The sequence below is a fragment of the Temnothorax americanus genome, unplaced genomic scaffold, assembly GCF_048541705.1.
Source record: "Temnothorax americanus isolate GAGA-0224 unplaced genomic scaffold, ASM4854170v1 Scaffold141, whole genome shotgun sequence".
NCBI lineage: Eukaryota > Metazoa > Arthropoda > Insecta > Hymenoptera > Formicidae > Temnothorax > Temnothorax americanus.
In genome coordinates, this window is record NW_027509277.1 from 216,355 (window position 1) to 234,103 (window position 17,749).

The 17,749-nt window shown below is 39.1% G+C and overlaps 3 protein-coding genes, 2 long non-coding RNA genes and 1 pseudogene across 8 annotated transcripts; 1 reads left to right on the plus strand and 5 right to left on the minus strand.

Moving 5' to 3' along the window:
• Positions 1 to 466: 466 nt before the first annotated feature.
• Positions 467 to 7,326, minus strand: LOC143894787 (uncharacterized). Its single transcript, XM_077401419.1, has 9 exons — positions 7,271 to 7,326; positions 6,754 to 7,185; positions 5,134 to 5,621; positions 4,800 to 5,050; positions 4,386 to 4,511; positions 2,038 to 2,222; positions 1,440 to 1,953; positions 1,218 to 1,356; positions 467 to 1,090 (listed from the first exon to the last, which is right to left on the minus strand). Exons 1-8 carry the CDS (start codon positions 7,292 to 7,294, stop codon positions 1,220 to 1,222), a joined length of 2,157 nt encoding a protein of 718 aa, XP_077257545.1. The 5' UTR covers positions 7,295 to 7,326; the 3' UTR covers positions 467 to 1,090; positions 1,218 to 1,219.
• On the minus strand, positions 2,221 to 3,966 carry LOC143894762 (huntingtin-like). Its single transcript, XM_077401385.1, has 5 exons — positions 3,866 to 3,966; positions 3,636 to 3,786; positions 3,199 to 3,477; positions 2,982 to 3,123; positions 2,221 to 2,910 (listed from the first exon to the last, which is right to left on the minus strand). Exons 1-5 carry the CDS (start codon positions 3,949 to 3,951, stop codon positions 2,402 to 2,404), a joined length of 1,167 nt encoding a protein of 388 aa, XP_077257511.1. The 5' UTR covers positions 3,952 to 3,966; the 3' UTR covers positions 2,221 to 2,401.
• LOC143894767 (uncharacterized) lies at positions 5,811 to 6,750 on the minus strand. Its single transcript, XR_013256152.1, has 3 exons — positions 6,689 to 6,750; positions 6,467 to 6,605; positions 5,811 to 6,315 (listed from the first exon to the last, which is right to left on the minus strand). It is a non-coding gene; the product is annotated as an uncharacterized LOC143894767 (long non-coding RNA).
• Positions 7,327 to 12,182: 4,856 nt separating the features above from the next.
• Positions 12,183 to 14,153, plus strand: LOC143894763 (uncharacterized). Of its 2 annotated transcripts, XM_077401386.1 has the most exons (4): positions 12,183 to 12,815; positions 12,900 to 13,413; positions 13,497 to 13,635; positions 13,787 to 14,153. In XM_077401386.1, the coding sequence occupies exons 2-3, from the start codon at positions 12,900 to 12,902 to the stop codon at positions 13,631 to 13,633; spliced, it is 651 nt and encodes a 216-aa protein (XP_077257512.1). In that variant the 5' UTR covers positions 12,183 to 12,815; the 3' UTR covers positions 13,634 to 13,635; positions 13,787 to 14,153. The 2 variants fall into 2 exon arrangements, with proteins under 2 accessions (XP_077257512.1, XP_077257513.1); XM_077401387.1 differs by having other exon boundaries at positions 12,670 to 13,413.
• A 530-nt stretch (positions 14,154 to 14,683) lies between these two features.
• LOC143894766 (uncharacterized) lies at positions 14,684 to 16,095 on the minus strand. Of its 2 annotated transcripts, none has more exons than XR_013256151.1 (3): positions 15,843 to 16,095; positions 14,911 to 15,125; positions 14,684 to 14,820 (listed from the first exon to the last, which is right to left on the minus strand). It is a non-coding gene; the product is annotated as an uncharacterized LOC143894766 (long non-coding RNA). The 2 variants fall into 2 exon arrangements; XR_013256150.1 differs by having other exon boundaries at positions 14,911 to 15,134; positions 15,843 to 16,092.
• A 545-nt stretch (positions 16,096 to 16,640) lies between these two features.
• Positions 16,641 to 17,728, minus strand: LOC143894788 (uncharacterized; annotated as a pseudogene). The gene is made up of 5 exons (XR_013256159.1): positions 17,631 to 17,728; positions 17,290 to 17,466; positions 16,964 to 17,068; positions 16,722 to 16,779; positions 16,641 to 16,655 (listed from the first exon to the last, which is right to left on the minus strand). The product of XR_013256159.1 is annotated as an uncharacterized LOC143894788 (transcript).
• Between the last annotated feature and the right edge of the window lie 21 nt (positions 17,729 to 17,749).

The following is a 17,749-nucleotide window of genomic DNA, read 5'->3' on the forward strand; positions in this document are numbered from 1 at the left end:
AATTAAAATATTGTTACCTAAAACATAGCTTGAAGATCTCTCGTTTTCATTAGTAGTAGGATCATCTGTAGTAGAATGATATAATAATATATACGATTATTTTTATTAAATAATTTGTGTGCCTTATGCTTACTCGCTCGATTAAAAATAAATATCTTTACTTGTGTCTTAGAAAAATATGTATCATAATATACACAATCACATGCACTTATTTAGATTATTAAGTATTCTTATTATACGCCCGTCTGTATTCCCGGTTCTGAGTGTCTTTGACCTTAGCAAATTTTTTGCGAATACAGCGAGAGAAGAAAACGTGTACGTATGTACGTTCGATCGCAGTGATGCTAGAGATAAGACGCGAGTCACGCGAGCGACGCGGCCCAAAATGGTCGAAATGGAGATAGAGATGGATAGAGGGGATAAAGTTGGAGGAGAGTGACGTTCAATTAAATTGTACTTTTATAAATATGTTTAACACATGTGTATTTAATATCCATGTAAAACTTACATACATTTAAAAGAGTGGGGAGGCACATAAAAAATCAGTAAGATCTAGGTGCCGTCGGGGGCCCCAGTGGAATCACTCACTTTTCTACTACTACTACATACATTTAGCGAATGTAACTAATAGATTATGCAATACGGTTTCAATAAATCAAATAATCATTTTAAAAACTATATAAAGTAACGCTGGCAACGCAGAAATTATTTTAGATAATGACATTACGGGTAAATAGAAACGACAGTATTATAGATGACGACAGTACGGGTATAAAATTAGGTTTCGTGAATCTTGCAGAGCCTCGCATTGCGTTGATGAGGAATATAAAACCGGTCTACTGTTGACATTTATGGACTGCCCATTTGGTAGTGTTATCGTCAAGGCCATTTTCTAGGTAACACACGTTGCGTCATCGCCGAAACAATAATCATCGGTTTTGCAGGTGTAATTGATTTCCGGGCATATATCGCAATCTTCAGTAATCCGTTCACAGAGCACGAGGCGTGGAGTATACAGAGGAGCGCCAGGGCGAGGAGGTTCGCCATGCCGCCGTCGCGGACGCCTTTCACCTAACGCTGCTATATCGCCCTGTGGAACGGCATCAACAATATAAAAAAACTATCTCTAATATATATATATCTTATATATATATATATATATTATTTTATATATTAATATTCAATTACACATGTATATATTACTATTTTCTTCTAACCTTTATTGTCTGTAATTTCTTCGACCTCGATTTCTTCTACCCCAATTGTAGTGAGCAGATGACAATTGATACAAAAACTGCATGAATCGTTCTTGTTGCCGGCGAACTCCACTCCTTCTTCCTCTATGTCTCTGTAAATCTTTACAATTATAAAATTCATTATATCAAGTACAAATTAAATACAATTATAAAATCATAATTAATTAATTAAAATATTATTACCTGAAACATCGCTCTCGTTTTCAACAATAGGATCATCAGTAGGATGATGAACTGCAAGACCAGAAGTTCCAGGACGATCAACAGTAGAACGAGAAGTTATATGATCAACTGCAGGACGAGAAATTCTAAAATGTTGGGCTGCAGGACGAGAAGTTCTAGCCGTTGTAGGACGATCGACTGCAGGACAAGAAATTGTAGCAAATGCAGGACGAGAAATTGTAGCAACAGCAGGACGAGAAATTGTAGCAACTGCAGGACGAGAAATTGTAGTAACTGCAGGACGAGAAATTGTAGAACGATCAACTGGTTGATTATCACCAACGGGTTGATCACCAACAGAACGGTCATCGACGGGACGATCACCAGCAGAACGGTCATCGACGGGACGATCACCAGCAGAACGGTCATCGACGGGACGATCACCAGCAGAACGGTCATCAGCAAGATCACATTGAGTCATAGGACTCAAATCAAATTTTGTGAAATCGTAGTCCAGTAATTCGTCGACTTCCATCTAAAATTAAGATATTGGTTAGGATGGATCACATTTATCAAAATTTATGTAATTTCTTTACGCGTTTAATACAAATGTACTTACATTTTTCGGTGTCTTTCGCCATCTTCGTCTTTTTATCTTTCCTGTATATATTATCTGTAATGGTAGCACCAAGGTAGCGTAATAATCCGTTTCCGTTTCGACTATAATTACGTTTGCGCGGCTCGATTTACGGTTGGTTTCCGGGCATATATCGCAATAGCACTTCAGTAATCCGTTCACAGTCTCTTAGTCTCTTCGGAGTAATCTTCCTCCTTCGAGTGTTCACTTTGCAGGATTGGATACGGCGCTTTTTCGGACTTTTCGATCTCACTTTCGGCATCGCTACCTTCTTCCGCAATCTCGTTGTCAGTGATTTCGATTTGCAGATGACAATAACTCTCTAACATCTTTTCTTTCGTCTCCGTCACGTCGCTCGTACACTCGATCTGCGTTTGAGGATTACACGTTTTAATGTCGTTTCCGTATCTGCGATCCACTCTGCATTTGGAGTAATTTCCGGAATATCAGGCGCGTGCAAGTTTAAAATGGAATCCAAATTTCCGCCATGGGCAGTACTTGCGCTGGAAATGCTCATGAGACCCAGCAATGGAAGGCATGCATTTTGATTCGACATTATTCTGCTTTGCGTTATATCCTTTGAAGACAATAAAACAGACACCAACGGCTTTGACGGCATTTTCAGGAGTTGCGCCAAAGTCTCTAAAGCTGCATTTATGACATTATGATCAGAATGCCATTTTGTATAGTACAAACACAATTCATAAATATGTAACAAGTTATCTATCTGTTGTGTCTTGCTATCTTGGGGCTCCGAGGGTTTACATATGTAAGGTAAAATCACTCTCAGGCATCCAAAGACGCCTATAACAGTAGAGGAATGATCGTCGGCGTTTCTTCCTGACGTTATTATATCTAGATAAGATAAATATTATTATTAAATGAACGTTTCTGCATCATGCAGCGCGTAATTATTTAGCGCGTACCTAACGTATATACCATCACATAATTTAAAAAGAACTGTGGCTTCCTGCAATTTATGCACGTTGTCAGAATCATATTAGCTGCCGCCCTACGAAAAGCTGCTTGAGGAGAAGAGATATTTTCAAAGAACGCCCTCAGTAAATTCTGAAACAAGATTTAATGTTTTCCCAAGCTCATGGAAGTAGCTCCGGTATAATCATACAACGTCGAGACTCTTACCTTGACATCCTTGTCTGTCATAAATGGTCCTAATACTTTGAAAATTAATGGTAACGACTGCGATAATGTTTCAATCACAGTATCCTCCGACCGATGCGCGATGATCACTATACGCGGGATCAGATTTGCCACGTAAGCTTTACCCCTCGAAGGGCGTATCATGTGACTCAGCAGGCCAAATCTCCAAAGCGCAGCCCTCAGTATGCGTGCAAGTCCGTGTCTTTTTATCTCATTGTAAAGCTCTATCTGGATCTTAACGACGTTACTGTCGACCATCGCCTGGCAAAGAACGTATCAATGATATATCTATCTGCCCAATAGATCGCTCTTAAGTGTTTAATTTCTCCGCATATGCTCGCTTTCGTGCTTCGTCCATGAACATCTACAATCTCCGGTTTAATAACAGGTACAAAATGGGAAGGCGCAAAGTGTCGTACCCTTATAATTTTGTTGAGAGACTCGTCCGCGACCATCCTGACGTCGGATTCCTCATCGTTGCAGAGTGCTGGAAACTTGGGGTTCTGCCTGACAGTTGGCAAGCATACGCCCTCGACGATGATCGCGCAACAGGAGACCTTCTCCTTCCTACTGTTCAAGAGCAAAAACTCATGTTTAAGGAACGATCTCTCTCACGTCGCCGGAGATGATGTGTTTATACCGCTCATACCTCGCGCCGGGATCCGACGGAGCATCCGATTCCCGTAGAGCGTTGAGCGTCTCCACAGCCTTCAGCACCCCGTTCAGGTGAGCCATGCCGGATCCTGGAACGGACCTTTCCTAGCTTCTTCGAGGGGGCCGCCTCAAATAACCGTGCGACCGGTGAATGACATCCTGCCGCTTTTGGCCGCTGGTCTATGACAGATCGTGACGGACACACATCGCAAATACCGCAAACTACCATGCTGCTATATCGCCCTGTGGAACAGCATCAACATATAATAACTATCTCTAATATTACACACAATTCAACACACACGCACGCACGCACGCGCGCGCGCGCACACACACACGCACACACACACACACACACACACACACACACACACACACACACACACACACACACATACACGCGCGCGCGTGTATGTGTGTGTGTACTATAATAAAAAATACTAATATATATATATATATTAGTATTTTTTATATATTAATATTAAAATACACATTTATTACTTTTTTCTTCTTACCTTTATTATCTGTAATTTCCTCAACCTTGATTTTTTCTACCTCAATTGTATTGTGCAGATGACAATTGATATAATAAGAACTGCATAAATCGTTCTTGTTGCCGACGAATTCCACTTCTTCTTCCTCTACGTCTCCATAAATCTTTAAAATTACAACATACAATGTTACTATATTATATGTGATTACATAATAATATAGAATATAATATGTATAAATCTAATTAGCTTTTATAATAATTGCCAATTGCAGTAAAAGTAATATAGTGTTAACATTGCTCTTGCTGTAATTGGTAATAAAGTTGAAACTATAATTATACAAATGCTAATTACATTTATATTACAAAATTCATTATAAAATACAATTTAAATACAATTATAAAATTATAATTAATATTCACTACGATTAATACTCACCGTGATCTTGCACTGCCAAACACTGTATGTCGCACTTCTCTAAATCGCTCATCAAAGACTCATAATATTGTTCGATGCTCTGCGTATTAAGGTTCTTGTCGCTCCAATCACGCGCGATTTCTGTTTTCTTTTTTGCGTTCAACCAAACTAATTCGCCAGTAGCCGATTGTATGAAATCGTGCAGGGTTTCCAAATCGGAAAGCCTCTTATTCGATATGGCAAAAAGCTCAGTGTAGAGCTTTTTCAAAGTACTAAGAACGAAAAGTTATAGGACGATCAACTGCAGGACGAGAAATTGTAGGACGATCAACTGGTTGATTATCAGCAGAGCAACCAACCGATCACACCAGCAGAACGGTCACCAACGGGATCACCAGCAACACAATCACCAACAGGACGATCATCAGCAGGATCACATTGAGAACCACCGCTTCCGCGGACCGCGGGCAACTTGCCGAAACTCGTGTTCTTGCTATACAGGAAAGAGTAGCGAGTTTTTCCGGACGTCAAATCTTTCGTGGAGATGTGTTGGCCGTAGCGATTAAATACGTAGATCTCATTCGAAGGCGGGAACGGAATGCGGAACTCCCCGTTCTCGTCGTGGTTCGGAAGATACGGCTGGAGAGCCAGGATATGAAGACTGCCCTGATCGGCCACGTGCAGGACACCATCCGGCGAAACCGCCAAGGCGGATATCGCGGTGAACTTTGCGTTTGACGAGAGGAGTGTCTCGGTGCTGCTGGTATCGTCCGTGCAGGTGCACGTGTCCATGTCCTTGGTGCTGGGCGTAGTATTAGGTTTGGGTTTTTTTTGCTGAACTGGCTGAAATAGGGTTTTAAAAAAGTACAATAAAGCGTTCTTTTTTTTGAGAAAATGACGTCATTGTTTCTGTTCGTTTTTGCAGTTTTGGGAACGGTACTCACAAAAGTTTTTTGTACTGCCCCCAGGTAGTACACGGGGGCCTTCAATATGGCAGCGTCGGGACGAAAAACGTGGTAGCTTTAATTATGCAATACGGTTTCAATAAATCAAATAATCATTTTAAAAACTATATAAAGTAACGCTGGCAACGCAGAAATTATTTTAGATAATGACATTACGGGTAAATAGAAACGACAGTATTATAGATGACGACAGTACGGGTATAAAATTAGGTTTCGTGAATCTTGCAGAGCCTCGCATTGCGTTGATGAGGAATATGAAACCGGTCTACTGTTGACATTTATGGACTGCCCATTTGGTAGTGCTATCGTCAACGCCATTTTCTAGGTAACACACGTTGCGTCATCGCCGCTCGACGATACTTCGAGCATGTAATGACGTGGTTTTTCAGGCTCGTACTAGCGAAACAATAATCATCGGTTTTGCAGGTGTAATTGATTTTCGGGCATATATCGCAATCTTCAGTAATCCGTTCACAGAGCACGAGGCGTGGAATATACAGAGGAGCGCCAGGGCGAGGAGGTTCGCAATGCCGCCATCGCGGATGCCTTTCACCTAACGCTGCTATATCGCCCTGTGGAACGGCATCAACAATATAAAAAAACTATCTCTAATATTAAATATATATATATATATATATATATATATATCTTATATATATATATATTAATATTTTATATATTAATATTCAATTACACATGTATATATTACTATTTTCTTCTAACCTTTATTGTCTGTAATTTATTCGACCTCGATTTCTTCTACCCCAATTGTAGTGAGCAGATGACAATTGATACAAAAACTGCATGAATCGTTCTTGTTGCCGGCGAACTCCACTCCTTCTTCCTCTATGTCTCTGTAAATCTTTACAATTATAAAATTCATTATATCAAGTACAAATTAAATACAATTATAAAATCATAATTAATTAATTAAAATATTATTACCTGAAACATCGCTCTCGTTTTCAACAATAGGATCATCAGTAGGATGATGAACTGCAAGAATCAACAGTAGAACGAGAAGTTATATGATCAACTGCAGGACGAGAAATTCTAAAATGTTGGGCTGCAGGACGAGAAGTTCTAGCCGTTGTAGGACGATCGACTGCAGGACAAGAAATTGTAGCAACTGCAGGACGAGAAATTGTAGCAACAGCAGGACGAGAAATTGTAGCAACTGCAGGACGAGAAATTGTAGCAACTGCAGGACGAGAAATTGTAGAACGATCAACTGGTTGATTATCACCAACGGGTTGATCACCAACAGAACGGTCATCGACGGGACGATCACCAGCAGAACGGTCATCGACGGGACGATCACCAGCAGAACGGTCATCGACGGGACGATCACCAGCAGAACGGTCATCAGCAAGATCACATTGAGTCATAGGACTCAAATCAAATTTTGTGAAGTCGTAGTCCAGTAATTCGTCGACTTCCATCTAAAATTAAGATATTGGTTAGAGATGGATCACATTTATCAAAATTTATGTAATTTCTTTACGCGTTTAATACAAATGTACTTACATTTTTCGGTGTATCTTTCGCCATCTTCGTCTTTTTATCTTTCCTGTATATATTATCTGTAATGGTAGCACCAAGGTAGCGTAATAATCCGTTTCCGTTTCGACTATAATTACGTTTGCACGGCTCGATTTACGGCGATGTTATAACGTCGGTGTTATATAACTACTGACATTAAAAGTAACGTTTAGACGGCATTTAACGTCAGTAGTTATTAAACATCGATGTTTATAACTTTGCCGTAAATCGGGCTGTGTAAACGTATACTACGTTTACGCGAGCATTACTTCTGTAGTAATTTACGATAATTTGCTCGTTTACGCGGAGTAAATTATCATAAGTTACTACAAAAGGCCGATATCACAGTCTCCGATTAACGTGATTCTCCGGTTTCTAATGCCGGGATTACGATGAATTTAACGTAACGGGACGCGACGGACGCGAAGTAACGTAACGTGAACTTAAGAAATTACGATCGCCGTAACGTGAAGCAGCGTGCATTTCAGAAATGATTTGACAGCTTGGTATGAATAGAAGGTTAAGGTTAAAGTTATCTTTAAATTACGGCGATCGTAATTTCTTAAGTTCACGTTACGTTACTTCGCGTCCGTCACGTCCCGTTACGTTAAATTCATCGTAATCCCGGCATAACTGTCCCCCTAGGAAGAGACGAAGAATGAGTTTAATCGGAGACTGTGATATCGGCCCAAAATCTTGATGTTTACGCGAAGGAATTATCGTAAGTTACTACAGAAGTAACGCTCGCGTAAACGTAGTAATAGTCTATGACGCACTTACAAATAATGTGATAATGTATCCGTTGCAGAAAAGAGTAAGCTGGAGGGACGTGATCACAAAACAAAATCATAAATTTAAAAGAGTGTTTTTTTTCGTAGTGATGTCACAGTTAAAATTTGAATCACGCGATGAGCGACAGTGGCGACACGCGCAACCCATTAGCACGGACGCAAACCATGCGTTACTTACGTCCACGACTACGACTGTCATATGTGCTTTGGCCCATAAAAGGCTTGCGCTATTTTTATTAATATTTAGGGCAGTATTCATAGTTGGATCTTATTTCAAGCTTCTTAAGTAATATCTTAAGTTACTAATACGGTAATTTGATTGGCTGAACGAAGCCAATCTTAAAATTGCTTTTGATCAGACTTAAGACGATCTTAGATATAAGATCCGGCTATGAATATCGCCCTAAATATTAATAAGAATAGCGCAAACCTTTTATTTTTGCGAATGCCGATCACCGCTGTATCTTCTTAAGTCTATTGGTCGCGTTCAGCAGATCAAGCCGCTCAATAGCAGTCGAACGTAATTGGCTCTTACTTTTAGAACTAACCAATCAACGCAGAGTCAACAGTTGTGTCTGCTGAACGTACCCATTGAAACGAAGATGAAGAAAATACTCAAGAGAGGAGCCACGTTTGTATACGCCCAGCGCCGCGCTGAATGGCTCTTCTTTTGTGTGAGTATCCCCTCTATCTCCGTTTCGACTGTTTCGGGCCGCGTCGCCCGCGTCGTCCGTGTCACTCGCGTTTTAACTGTGGCATCACTGCGAAAAAAAAACTTTTAAATTTGTGACGTTTTGTGATCACGTTTGTAAGTGCGTCATGTTTCCACGGCCCGATTTACGGCAAAATTATAACATCGATGTTATAACTACTGACATTAAATGCCGTGTAAACGCTCTTTTAATGTCAGTAGTTAGGCAACTCGTAGTCTTCTTTTTATAACACCCTATTACTATCGTAAGCTAACTTTCTCGACACGTCTACTCTCTACCGCGTTCGCCATGCGAATCAAAACGGACCATTACGGAGTACGGAGAGGTTAGAATCGGGAGTCTGGGCCTCGAAAACGGCGCGGCTCGAGGTCGATTCCTCCGGGAAGATGTCACACTTCGCAACAGCAGAAAGGGGAGACGGCCAATTTCCCCCCCAGTGAAAAAAATACTACGCCCCACCCCAAGACTGACACGTGCCCCTCACGGACATACCACAGCCCCGAAACCCCTCCTCCCCCCAACGCAAATTTAAAACCGCGAAAAACCCTTTTTGGTTTTTCCCGGAGGTTTCCCTTTTCAGGGGGGCCGACGGGCCCCGTTTATTCCTGGCTCCCAAAAGCCTTATCTTCCCCCACGACGAAACGGGATTCCGCTTCCCCCTTTCCCGCCTTCGAATAATTTTCTACTTTTTAAAATCGAAAAGGGCCAAACCCCACCTCCCCCCGAAAGTTTGGGGACGCCGGGGAAAAACTCGCTCCTTTTTTTCCGGGGAAACCCCAAAAACCCCGGTTTCGGCAATTTGGCCCGGGGGTCCCGGAAGCGGGGTTCAAAATTTTTTCCCTGCTGATGACGCCTTTGGGGTGATTGGGTTGGGGGTGACCCCTTTTGGTAAATTCGCTGGTGTGATTTTTGGTTGCTCTGCTGATAACAACCAGTTGACCCCCCCCCATTCCCGTCCTCGGGGAATTTTTCCTATAACTTTTTTTCTTAGTATTTAAAAAGCTCTACCAAAATTTTTTTTCCATAATCGAAAAAGGGGGTTCCCCCATTTGGAAACCCTCCGATTTCAAAAACGGCTACGGGCCCCAATTAAAATTTTGGGAACGAAAAAAAAAAACAAAATCGCGCGAAAATTGGGGGAGCGACAAAACCTTAAACCGGAGCATAAAACATTTTTTAAGTCTTTTTTACGATTTGAAATGCGCATACGGGGTTTGGGGGGGTCCCAAAAATCGGGGTTGAGTATTAACCGTGAAAATTTTTAATTAAATTTTTATTTTGTTTTAAAAATTTTTTTTTATAAAAAATTTTGTAATAAAAATAAAATTAGTTTTTGAAAAATTAAAATTTTCAACTTTATTCCCAAATTTCCCCGCAAGAAAAGGGTTAAAACACAATTACTTTTATTTGAATTTGGGGGCAATTATTTTAAAAGCAATTTTTAGATTTATCATATTATATTCTATATTTTATTAATCACATAAAATAGTAACAGGTTTTTTGTAATTTTTAAAGATTTATGGAGACGGGGGAAAAAAGGGGGAATTCTCGGCAACAAAAACGTTGCAGTTTTTATTTTTTTAATTTTTTCATCTGCACAAACAATGGGTTTTAAAAAAACAAGGTTGGGGAATTACAGATAAAAGGGAAAAAAAAAAAGTAATAAGGTTTTTTGTTAAAAATTTAAAAAAAAATATAAAAAAAAAAAAAAAAAAAATTTATATTTTTTTTTTATTATTTTTTTATTTATTTTTTCCCCCCCACCCCCAAAAAACCCCCCGGGGGTTTTTTGTTGTGTGTGTGTTTGTGTGTGTGTGTTTGGTGTGTGTGTGTTTGTTCGTGTGTGTTCCCCCGGGGCGCCGTCTTGCGTGCGTGTTTTTTAAAATTTTGTGAAAAAATAGAAAAAGTTATTATATTTGGGTGCTGTTCCCAGGCCCATAAGCACCCTGGTTTTTTTGGGGAAAATTTTCGATTTTTCCGGGGACTCTTTCCAAAAACCCCCCCAAAAAACGGATGTTCATTCACCGGTCGCACGGTTATTTGAGGGGGCCCCCTCAAAGGGTGGAAAGGGGCCTTCCGGGGGCCGGCATGGCTCCCAAAAGGTGCTAAGGGGGGGAGACCCAAAATCTACGGGGAATGGAAAAGGGGTCCTTTGGACCCGGGGGCGGGGGATAAAGGGATAAAACACATCATCCCGGGCGACGTAAAAAGAGATCTTCCTTAAAACCCTTAGTTTTTGCTCTTAAAAAAGTGGGGGGAAAAAGGGCCCCCGGGGGGCGATCAGGGGCCGGGGGAAAACTTCCCCCCCCCAACCCGTCGGGGAAACCCCAAATTTCCAAAAACTCGGGAAAAGATGAGAATCCGACCCCAGGATGGTCGCGGACGGTCTCTCAAAAAATTAAAGGGTTTTCGACCCCTTTTTTCGCCTTCCATTTTTTACCTGTTTTAAAAACCCGGGGATTTTTAGTTTTCATGACGAAGCACAAAAACGACAAGGGGAGAAAAAACATTTTTGACGATCTTTTTGGGAAAAGATATATCATTGATCTTTTTTTTGCCGGGTTTTTCGACAGTCTTCTTTTTAAAATCCAGATAGAGCTTTCCCCAAAAATAAAAAAACCCCGGAAAACCCCGCACGAAATGGGGGCTCCTTTTTGGGGGGATTTGGCCTCTGAGTCACTTTTTAAACCCCTTTTGGGGGGAAAAATTAAAGGGGGAAAAACTGACCCCCCGGAAAAAGGGGATAAAAACGCATCTTTTGGAGGATACTTTTGATTAAAAAAATTAAAACGCGGGCTTTTTCCTTAAAATTTTAAAGTATTGGCCCCCCTTTTTACAACCAGGAGGGAAGGGGAAAGGGCTCACGTTGTTAAAATTTCCCCCGGCTACTTTCCCTGAGCTTTGGGGAAAAAATTAAAAACTTGTTTCAGAATTTTCTGGGGGCCTTTTGAAAATATCTTTTTCCCCCTCAGCATTTTTCGTAGGGGGGCCGCTATATTTTCTGAAAACGTCAAAATTGGGGGGGAAGCCCAGTTTTTTTAAAAAAATGTGTGGTAAACCTTTTTGGTACGCGCTAAAAAATTACGCGCTGCCTATGCAAACGTTCTTTAATAAATTTTTTATCTAATATAAACTCAGGAAGAAACGCCGACGACCCCTTTCCCCACTTTAAAAGGGGTTTTTGGGTCCCCGGAGGATTTTCCCCTTTCAATTAAACCCCCGGACCCCCCGATAGCGGACACAAAAAGATAAAACTTGTTAAAATTTTTAAAAAGAATGTTTTTTTTACTATACACTTGGGCCTTTGGGCAAAATGTCATAATGCAGCTTTAGAGACTTTGGCGCAACCTCCTGAAAATGCCGTCAAAAGCCGTTGGTGTCTGTTTTATTGCCTTCAAAGGATATAACGCAAAGCAGAATAATGTCGAATCAAAATGCATGCCTTCCATCGCTGGGTCACATGAGCATTTCCAGCGCAAGTACTGCCCATGGCGGAAATTTGGATTCCATTTTAAACTTGCACGCGCCTGATATTCCGGAAATTACTCCAAATGCAGAGTGGATCGCAGATACGGAAACGACATTAAAACGTGTAATCCTCAAACGCAGATCGAGTGTACGAGCGACGTGACGGAGACGAAAGAAAAGATGTTAGAGAGTTATTGTCATCTGCAAATCGAAATCACTGACAACGAGATTGCGGAAGAAGGTAGCGATGCCGAAAGTGAGATCGAAAAGTCCGAAAAAGCGCCGTATCCAATCCTGCAAAGTGAACACTCGAAGGAGGAAGATTACTCCGAAGAGACTAAGAGACTGTGAACGGATTACTGAAGTGCTATTGCGATATATGCCCGGAAACCAATTATACCTACGAAACCGACGTTATAACATCGCCGTAAATCGAGCCGCGCAAACGTAATTATAGTCGAAACGGAAACGGATTATTACGCTACCTTGGTGCTACCATTACAGATAATATATACAGGAAAGATAAAAAGACGAAGATGGCGAAAGACACCGAAAAATGTAAGTACATTTGTATTAAACGCGTAAAGAAATTACATAAATTTTGATAAATGTGATCCATCCTAACCAATATCTTAATTTTAGATGGAAGTCGACGAATTACTGGACTACGATTTCACAAAATTTGATTTGAGTCCTATGACTCAATGTGATCTTGCTGATGACCGTTCTGCTGGTGATCGTCCCGTCGATGACCGTTCTGCTGGTGATCGTCCCGTCGATGACCGTTCTGCTGGTGATCGTCCCGTCGATGACCGTTCTGTTGGTGATCAACCCGTTGGTGATAATCAACCAGTTGATCGTTCTACAATTTCTCGTCCTGCAGTTACTACAATTTCTCGTCCTGCAGTTGCTACAATTTCTCGTCCTGCTGTTGCTACAATTTCTCGTCCTGCATTTGCTACAATTTCTTGTCCTGCAGTCGATCGTCCTACAACGGCTAGAACTTCTCGTCCTGCAGCCCAACATTTTAGAATTTCTCGTCCTGCAGTTGATCATATAACTTCTCGTTCTACTGTTGATCGTCATGGAACTTCTGGTCCTGCAGTTCATCATCCTACTGATGATCCTATTGTTGAAAACGAGAGCGATGTTTCAGGTAATAATATTTTAATTAATTAATTATGATTTTATAATTGTATTTAATTTGTACTTGATATAATGAATTTTATAATTGTAAAGATTTACAGAGACATAGAGGAAGAAGGAGTGGAGTTCGCCGGCAACAAGAACGATTCATGCAGTTTTTGTATCAATTGTCATCTGCTCACTACAATTGGGGTAGAAGAAATCGAGGTCGAAGAAATTACAGACAATAAAGGTTAGAAGAAAATAGTAATATATACATGTGTAATTGAATATTAATATATAAAATATTAATATATATATATATATAAGATATATATATATATATATATATATATATATAATATTAGAGATAGTTTTTTTATATTGTTGATGCCGTTCCACAGGGCGATATAGCAGCGTTAGGTGAAAGGCGTCCGCGACGGCGGCATGGCGAACCTCCTCGCCCTGGCGCTCCTCTGTATACTCCACGCCTCGTGCTCTGTGAACGGATTACTGAAGATTGCGATATATGCCCGGAAATCAATTACACCTGCAAAACCGATGATTATTGTTTCGGCGATGACGCAACGTGTGTTACCTAGAAAATGGCCTTGACGATAACACTACCAAATGGGCAGTCCATAAATGTCAACAGTAGACCGGTTTTATATTCCTCATCAACGCAATGCGAGGCTCTGCAAGATTCACGAAACCTAATTTTATACCCGTACTGTCGTCATCTATAATACTGTCGTTTCTATTTACCCGTAATGTCATTATCTAAAATAATTTCTGCGTTGCCAGCGTTACTTTATATAGTTTTTAAAATGATTATTTGATTTATTGAAACCGTATTGCATAATCTATTAGTTACATTCGCTAAATGTATGTAGTAGTAGTAGAAAAGTGAGTGATTCCACTGGGGCCCCCGACGGCACCTAGATCTTACTGATCCTTTATGTGCCTCCCCACTCTTTTAAATGTATGTAAGTTTTACATGGATATTAAATACATGTATTAAACATATTTATAAAAGTACAATTTAATTGAACGTCACTCTCCTCCAACTTTATCCCCTCTATCCATTTCTATCTCCATTTCGACCATTTCGGGCCGCGTCGCTCGCGTGACTCGCGTCTTATCTCTAGCATCACTGCGATTGAACGTACATATAATATACACGTTATCTTCTCTCGCTGTATTCGCAAGAAATTTGCTGAATACAAGAATACAGACGGGCGTATAATAAAAATACTTAATAATCTAAATAAATAAGTACATGTGATTTAAATTATGAAACATTTTTCTAAGACAAAAATATATTTATTTTTAATTAAACGAGTAAGCATAAGGCATACAAATTATACATCTAAAATAGTTAATTGTTTTTTTGCAGCAGCATTTTGCTATTTGACTATTAAAAAACTCTGATGTTGATCTGAAACAAAAATATGCAAGCAAATTTTTATTTACTGAAATACGTATGTGATAAATACAAGTATTTTTCTCGATTATTTTATTATATTACCTGTTGGTGATCATCATTTTATTGACAATCGTTCTGCAGCTCGTCCTGTAATTGATCGTGCTACAACTTCTCGTCTTGCAGTTGATCGTCCTATCCTACAACTTCTCGTCCTGCAGTTGATCATCCTACAACTTCTCGTTCTACAGTTGATCGTCCTATAACTTCTCGTCTTGCAATTGATTATTTTACAGCTTCTTGTCCTGCTGCCAATCATCCTATAAATACTAAATAAATTGTATACATGTATAATATAAATATAAATAATTTTAATTACACACACACACACACACACACACACACACACTACGTTTACGCGAACGTTACTTCTGTAGTAATTTACGATAATTCCTTCGCGTAAACGGGATTTTGTAGTAACTTACGATAAATTACTCCGCGTAAACGAGTGAATTATCGTAAGTTACTACAGAAGTAACACTCGCGTAAACGTAGTAACATACACACACACACACACACACTATCTGTCACGTATACTATGTTTACGCGAGCGTTTTACTTCCGTAGTAACTTATACGATAATTCCTCCACGTAAATGGAGATTCTGTAGCAACTTATGATAATTCATCCCGCGTAAACGAGTAATGCCGGGATTACGATGAATTTAACGTAACGGGACGCGACGGACGCGAAGTAACGTAACGTAAACTTAAGAAATTACGATCGCCGTAACGTGAAGCAGCGTGCATTTCAGAAATGATTTGACAGCTTGGTATGAATAGAAGGTTAAGATTAAGGTTATCTTTAAATTACGGCGATCGTAATTTCTTAAGTTCACGTTACGTTACTTCGCGTCCGTCGCGTCCCGTTACGTTAAATTCATCGTAATCCCGGCATAAATTATCGTAAGTTACTACAGAAGTAACGCTCGCGTAAACATACAGTTTGACAACTTTTACAAGGCAGCATATACGTACGTGTTTGTACGATTTTGTAGATACACCTTCCTTCTTAAAGATCTCTCGGCATCAGCTCTTTACGGTCAATACTTATATATATCTCACTATCTGTCACGACGCGGCAACGGTCACGACTATCACACACTTAAGGCTATTCTACAATTGCGTAAGAGTAAGGAGTAAGAGTAAGAGTAAGAAATTGACCAATCACAGTGAGAATTTGAGGAAAATAATCGACTGTGATTGATCAATTTGTTACTCTTACTCTTACTCCTTACTCTTACGCAATTGTAGAATAGCCTTTACACTTATCCTTTTCTAGGTTGTAAAAAACTGTCACGCACTGCGACAGTGCACGAGTGCACTCTCGTGTCAAAAATGGGAAAGTGACACACCAGCCGCCATTTTTGTCCGACGTGGACGTTTCTTAAAAAAAAATTTTCCACATTTGGTCTTTGCATTGCAATATCTTCGCTCGTAGGGCACGTAACGAAAAAAAAAGACTCTTATTTATAAATCAAACCCCAAGCTATCGATCGAACCTACTTAGAAGTTGATCCGTTCACTCGTTATTGAGATCTCAAAATCTCGGATACTCGCAACTCATGCGTTCGCGTAAAAGAGTCACGGTGCGTCTCGCTTCGCGCGTACTTGGCGCGAGACACTACCGTGTCTCTTGATTTTTTACATTTATTTTTATTGTTTTAAAAAATTAAGAGAAAAACGACAAAATAATATAAAATATAAAACTGAGAAATATAAGTTGAAATATATTTCAATGCGTGCATGTGTATTTATAAATTGAAATAATAACTATCATAAACTGTATATCTTTACAAATAATACAATATAATTAAAATGCACACACTACATATGTTGAATGAAGTAAAAACTTACGGTTTTAGCAATTTTAGCATTTCTATCCATGGCTAGCGTTGCGTTTGACGTCTGGATACTACTGAAACATATCACATACATTTTTCATACCCTACATTGATAGAAAAATAAAATATAATATATTTTGCAAAAATATATATATTTTAACAGCAAAATCTATTTTTGTTATTATAAAAATACGTTATTTAGATAGATAGAGATTTAGATAAGTTATTTAGATATATAGAGATTGAGAGAAGAACCTGTTTGTTTCTTCTTGTTGTTCAACAACTTCAATCACTGCTTCATCTTCCTTATCATTTCTTTCTTGTGTATGTTCTTCTGATGCTGTTATCACAAGTGTATTGCTGTAAAAGTTATATTATGGATAGTATTATTATATTTCATACATTATCAAATATTGTTTATATTATTAAATGTATATTATTATTTTATATTATCAAATGTTTTTTATCTTATCTCAAATATATAGTATCATTTTGTATTATAAAATATTGTTCATTATTAAAAAATTTAAATATTATTTAGAAAAAACAATAATGTGCAGTATAAAAAATTTATTACTTACTCTCTTCCAAAAAATATTGTAGGTACAGCATCAGGATGAAGAGAAGCTCTTTTTTGGCCTATTTTGTACCACTTTTCTTCAAAATGCAAGTGGCATAGTCGATAGTTGCGATGACCATATTTTGGGCCCATCACTTGCAAGTCGAGTCTTCCGGATGCATGTATCTATTGCAACCATCTAAAAATGTTATGCCAATTTGTTATTAACATAAAAAATATATTACATATATATAGATAGATTTTAGGGAAATATGAAAATATTGAATTATGTGTGTAGATTCAATATATCTATATAAAATTATATACATGCTTTAAAAAATGATAATTAAAACCAAATTGTACCTATCATGTTCCTTAGGAAATAAAAAAAAGTGTCTTTTCTTCGTACTATTATTGTTGCACTCTTTCGCAACACACCATAAACTTGATTTACGATTCATCTTTTTCGATATTTTTCCTGT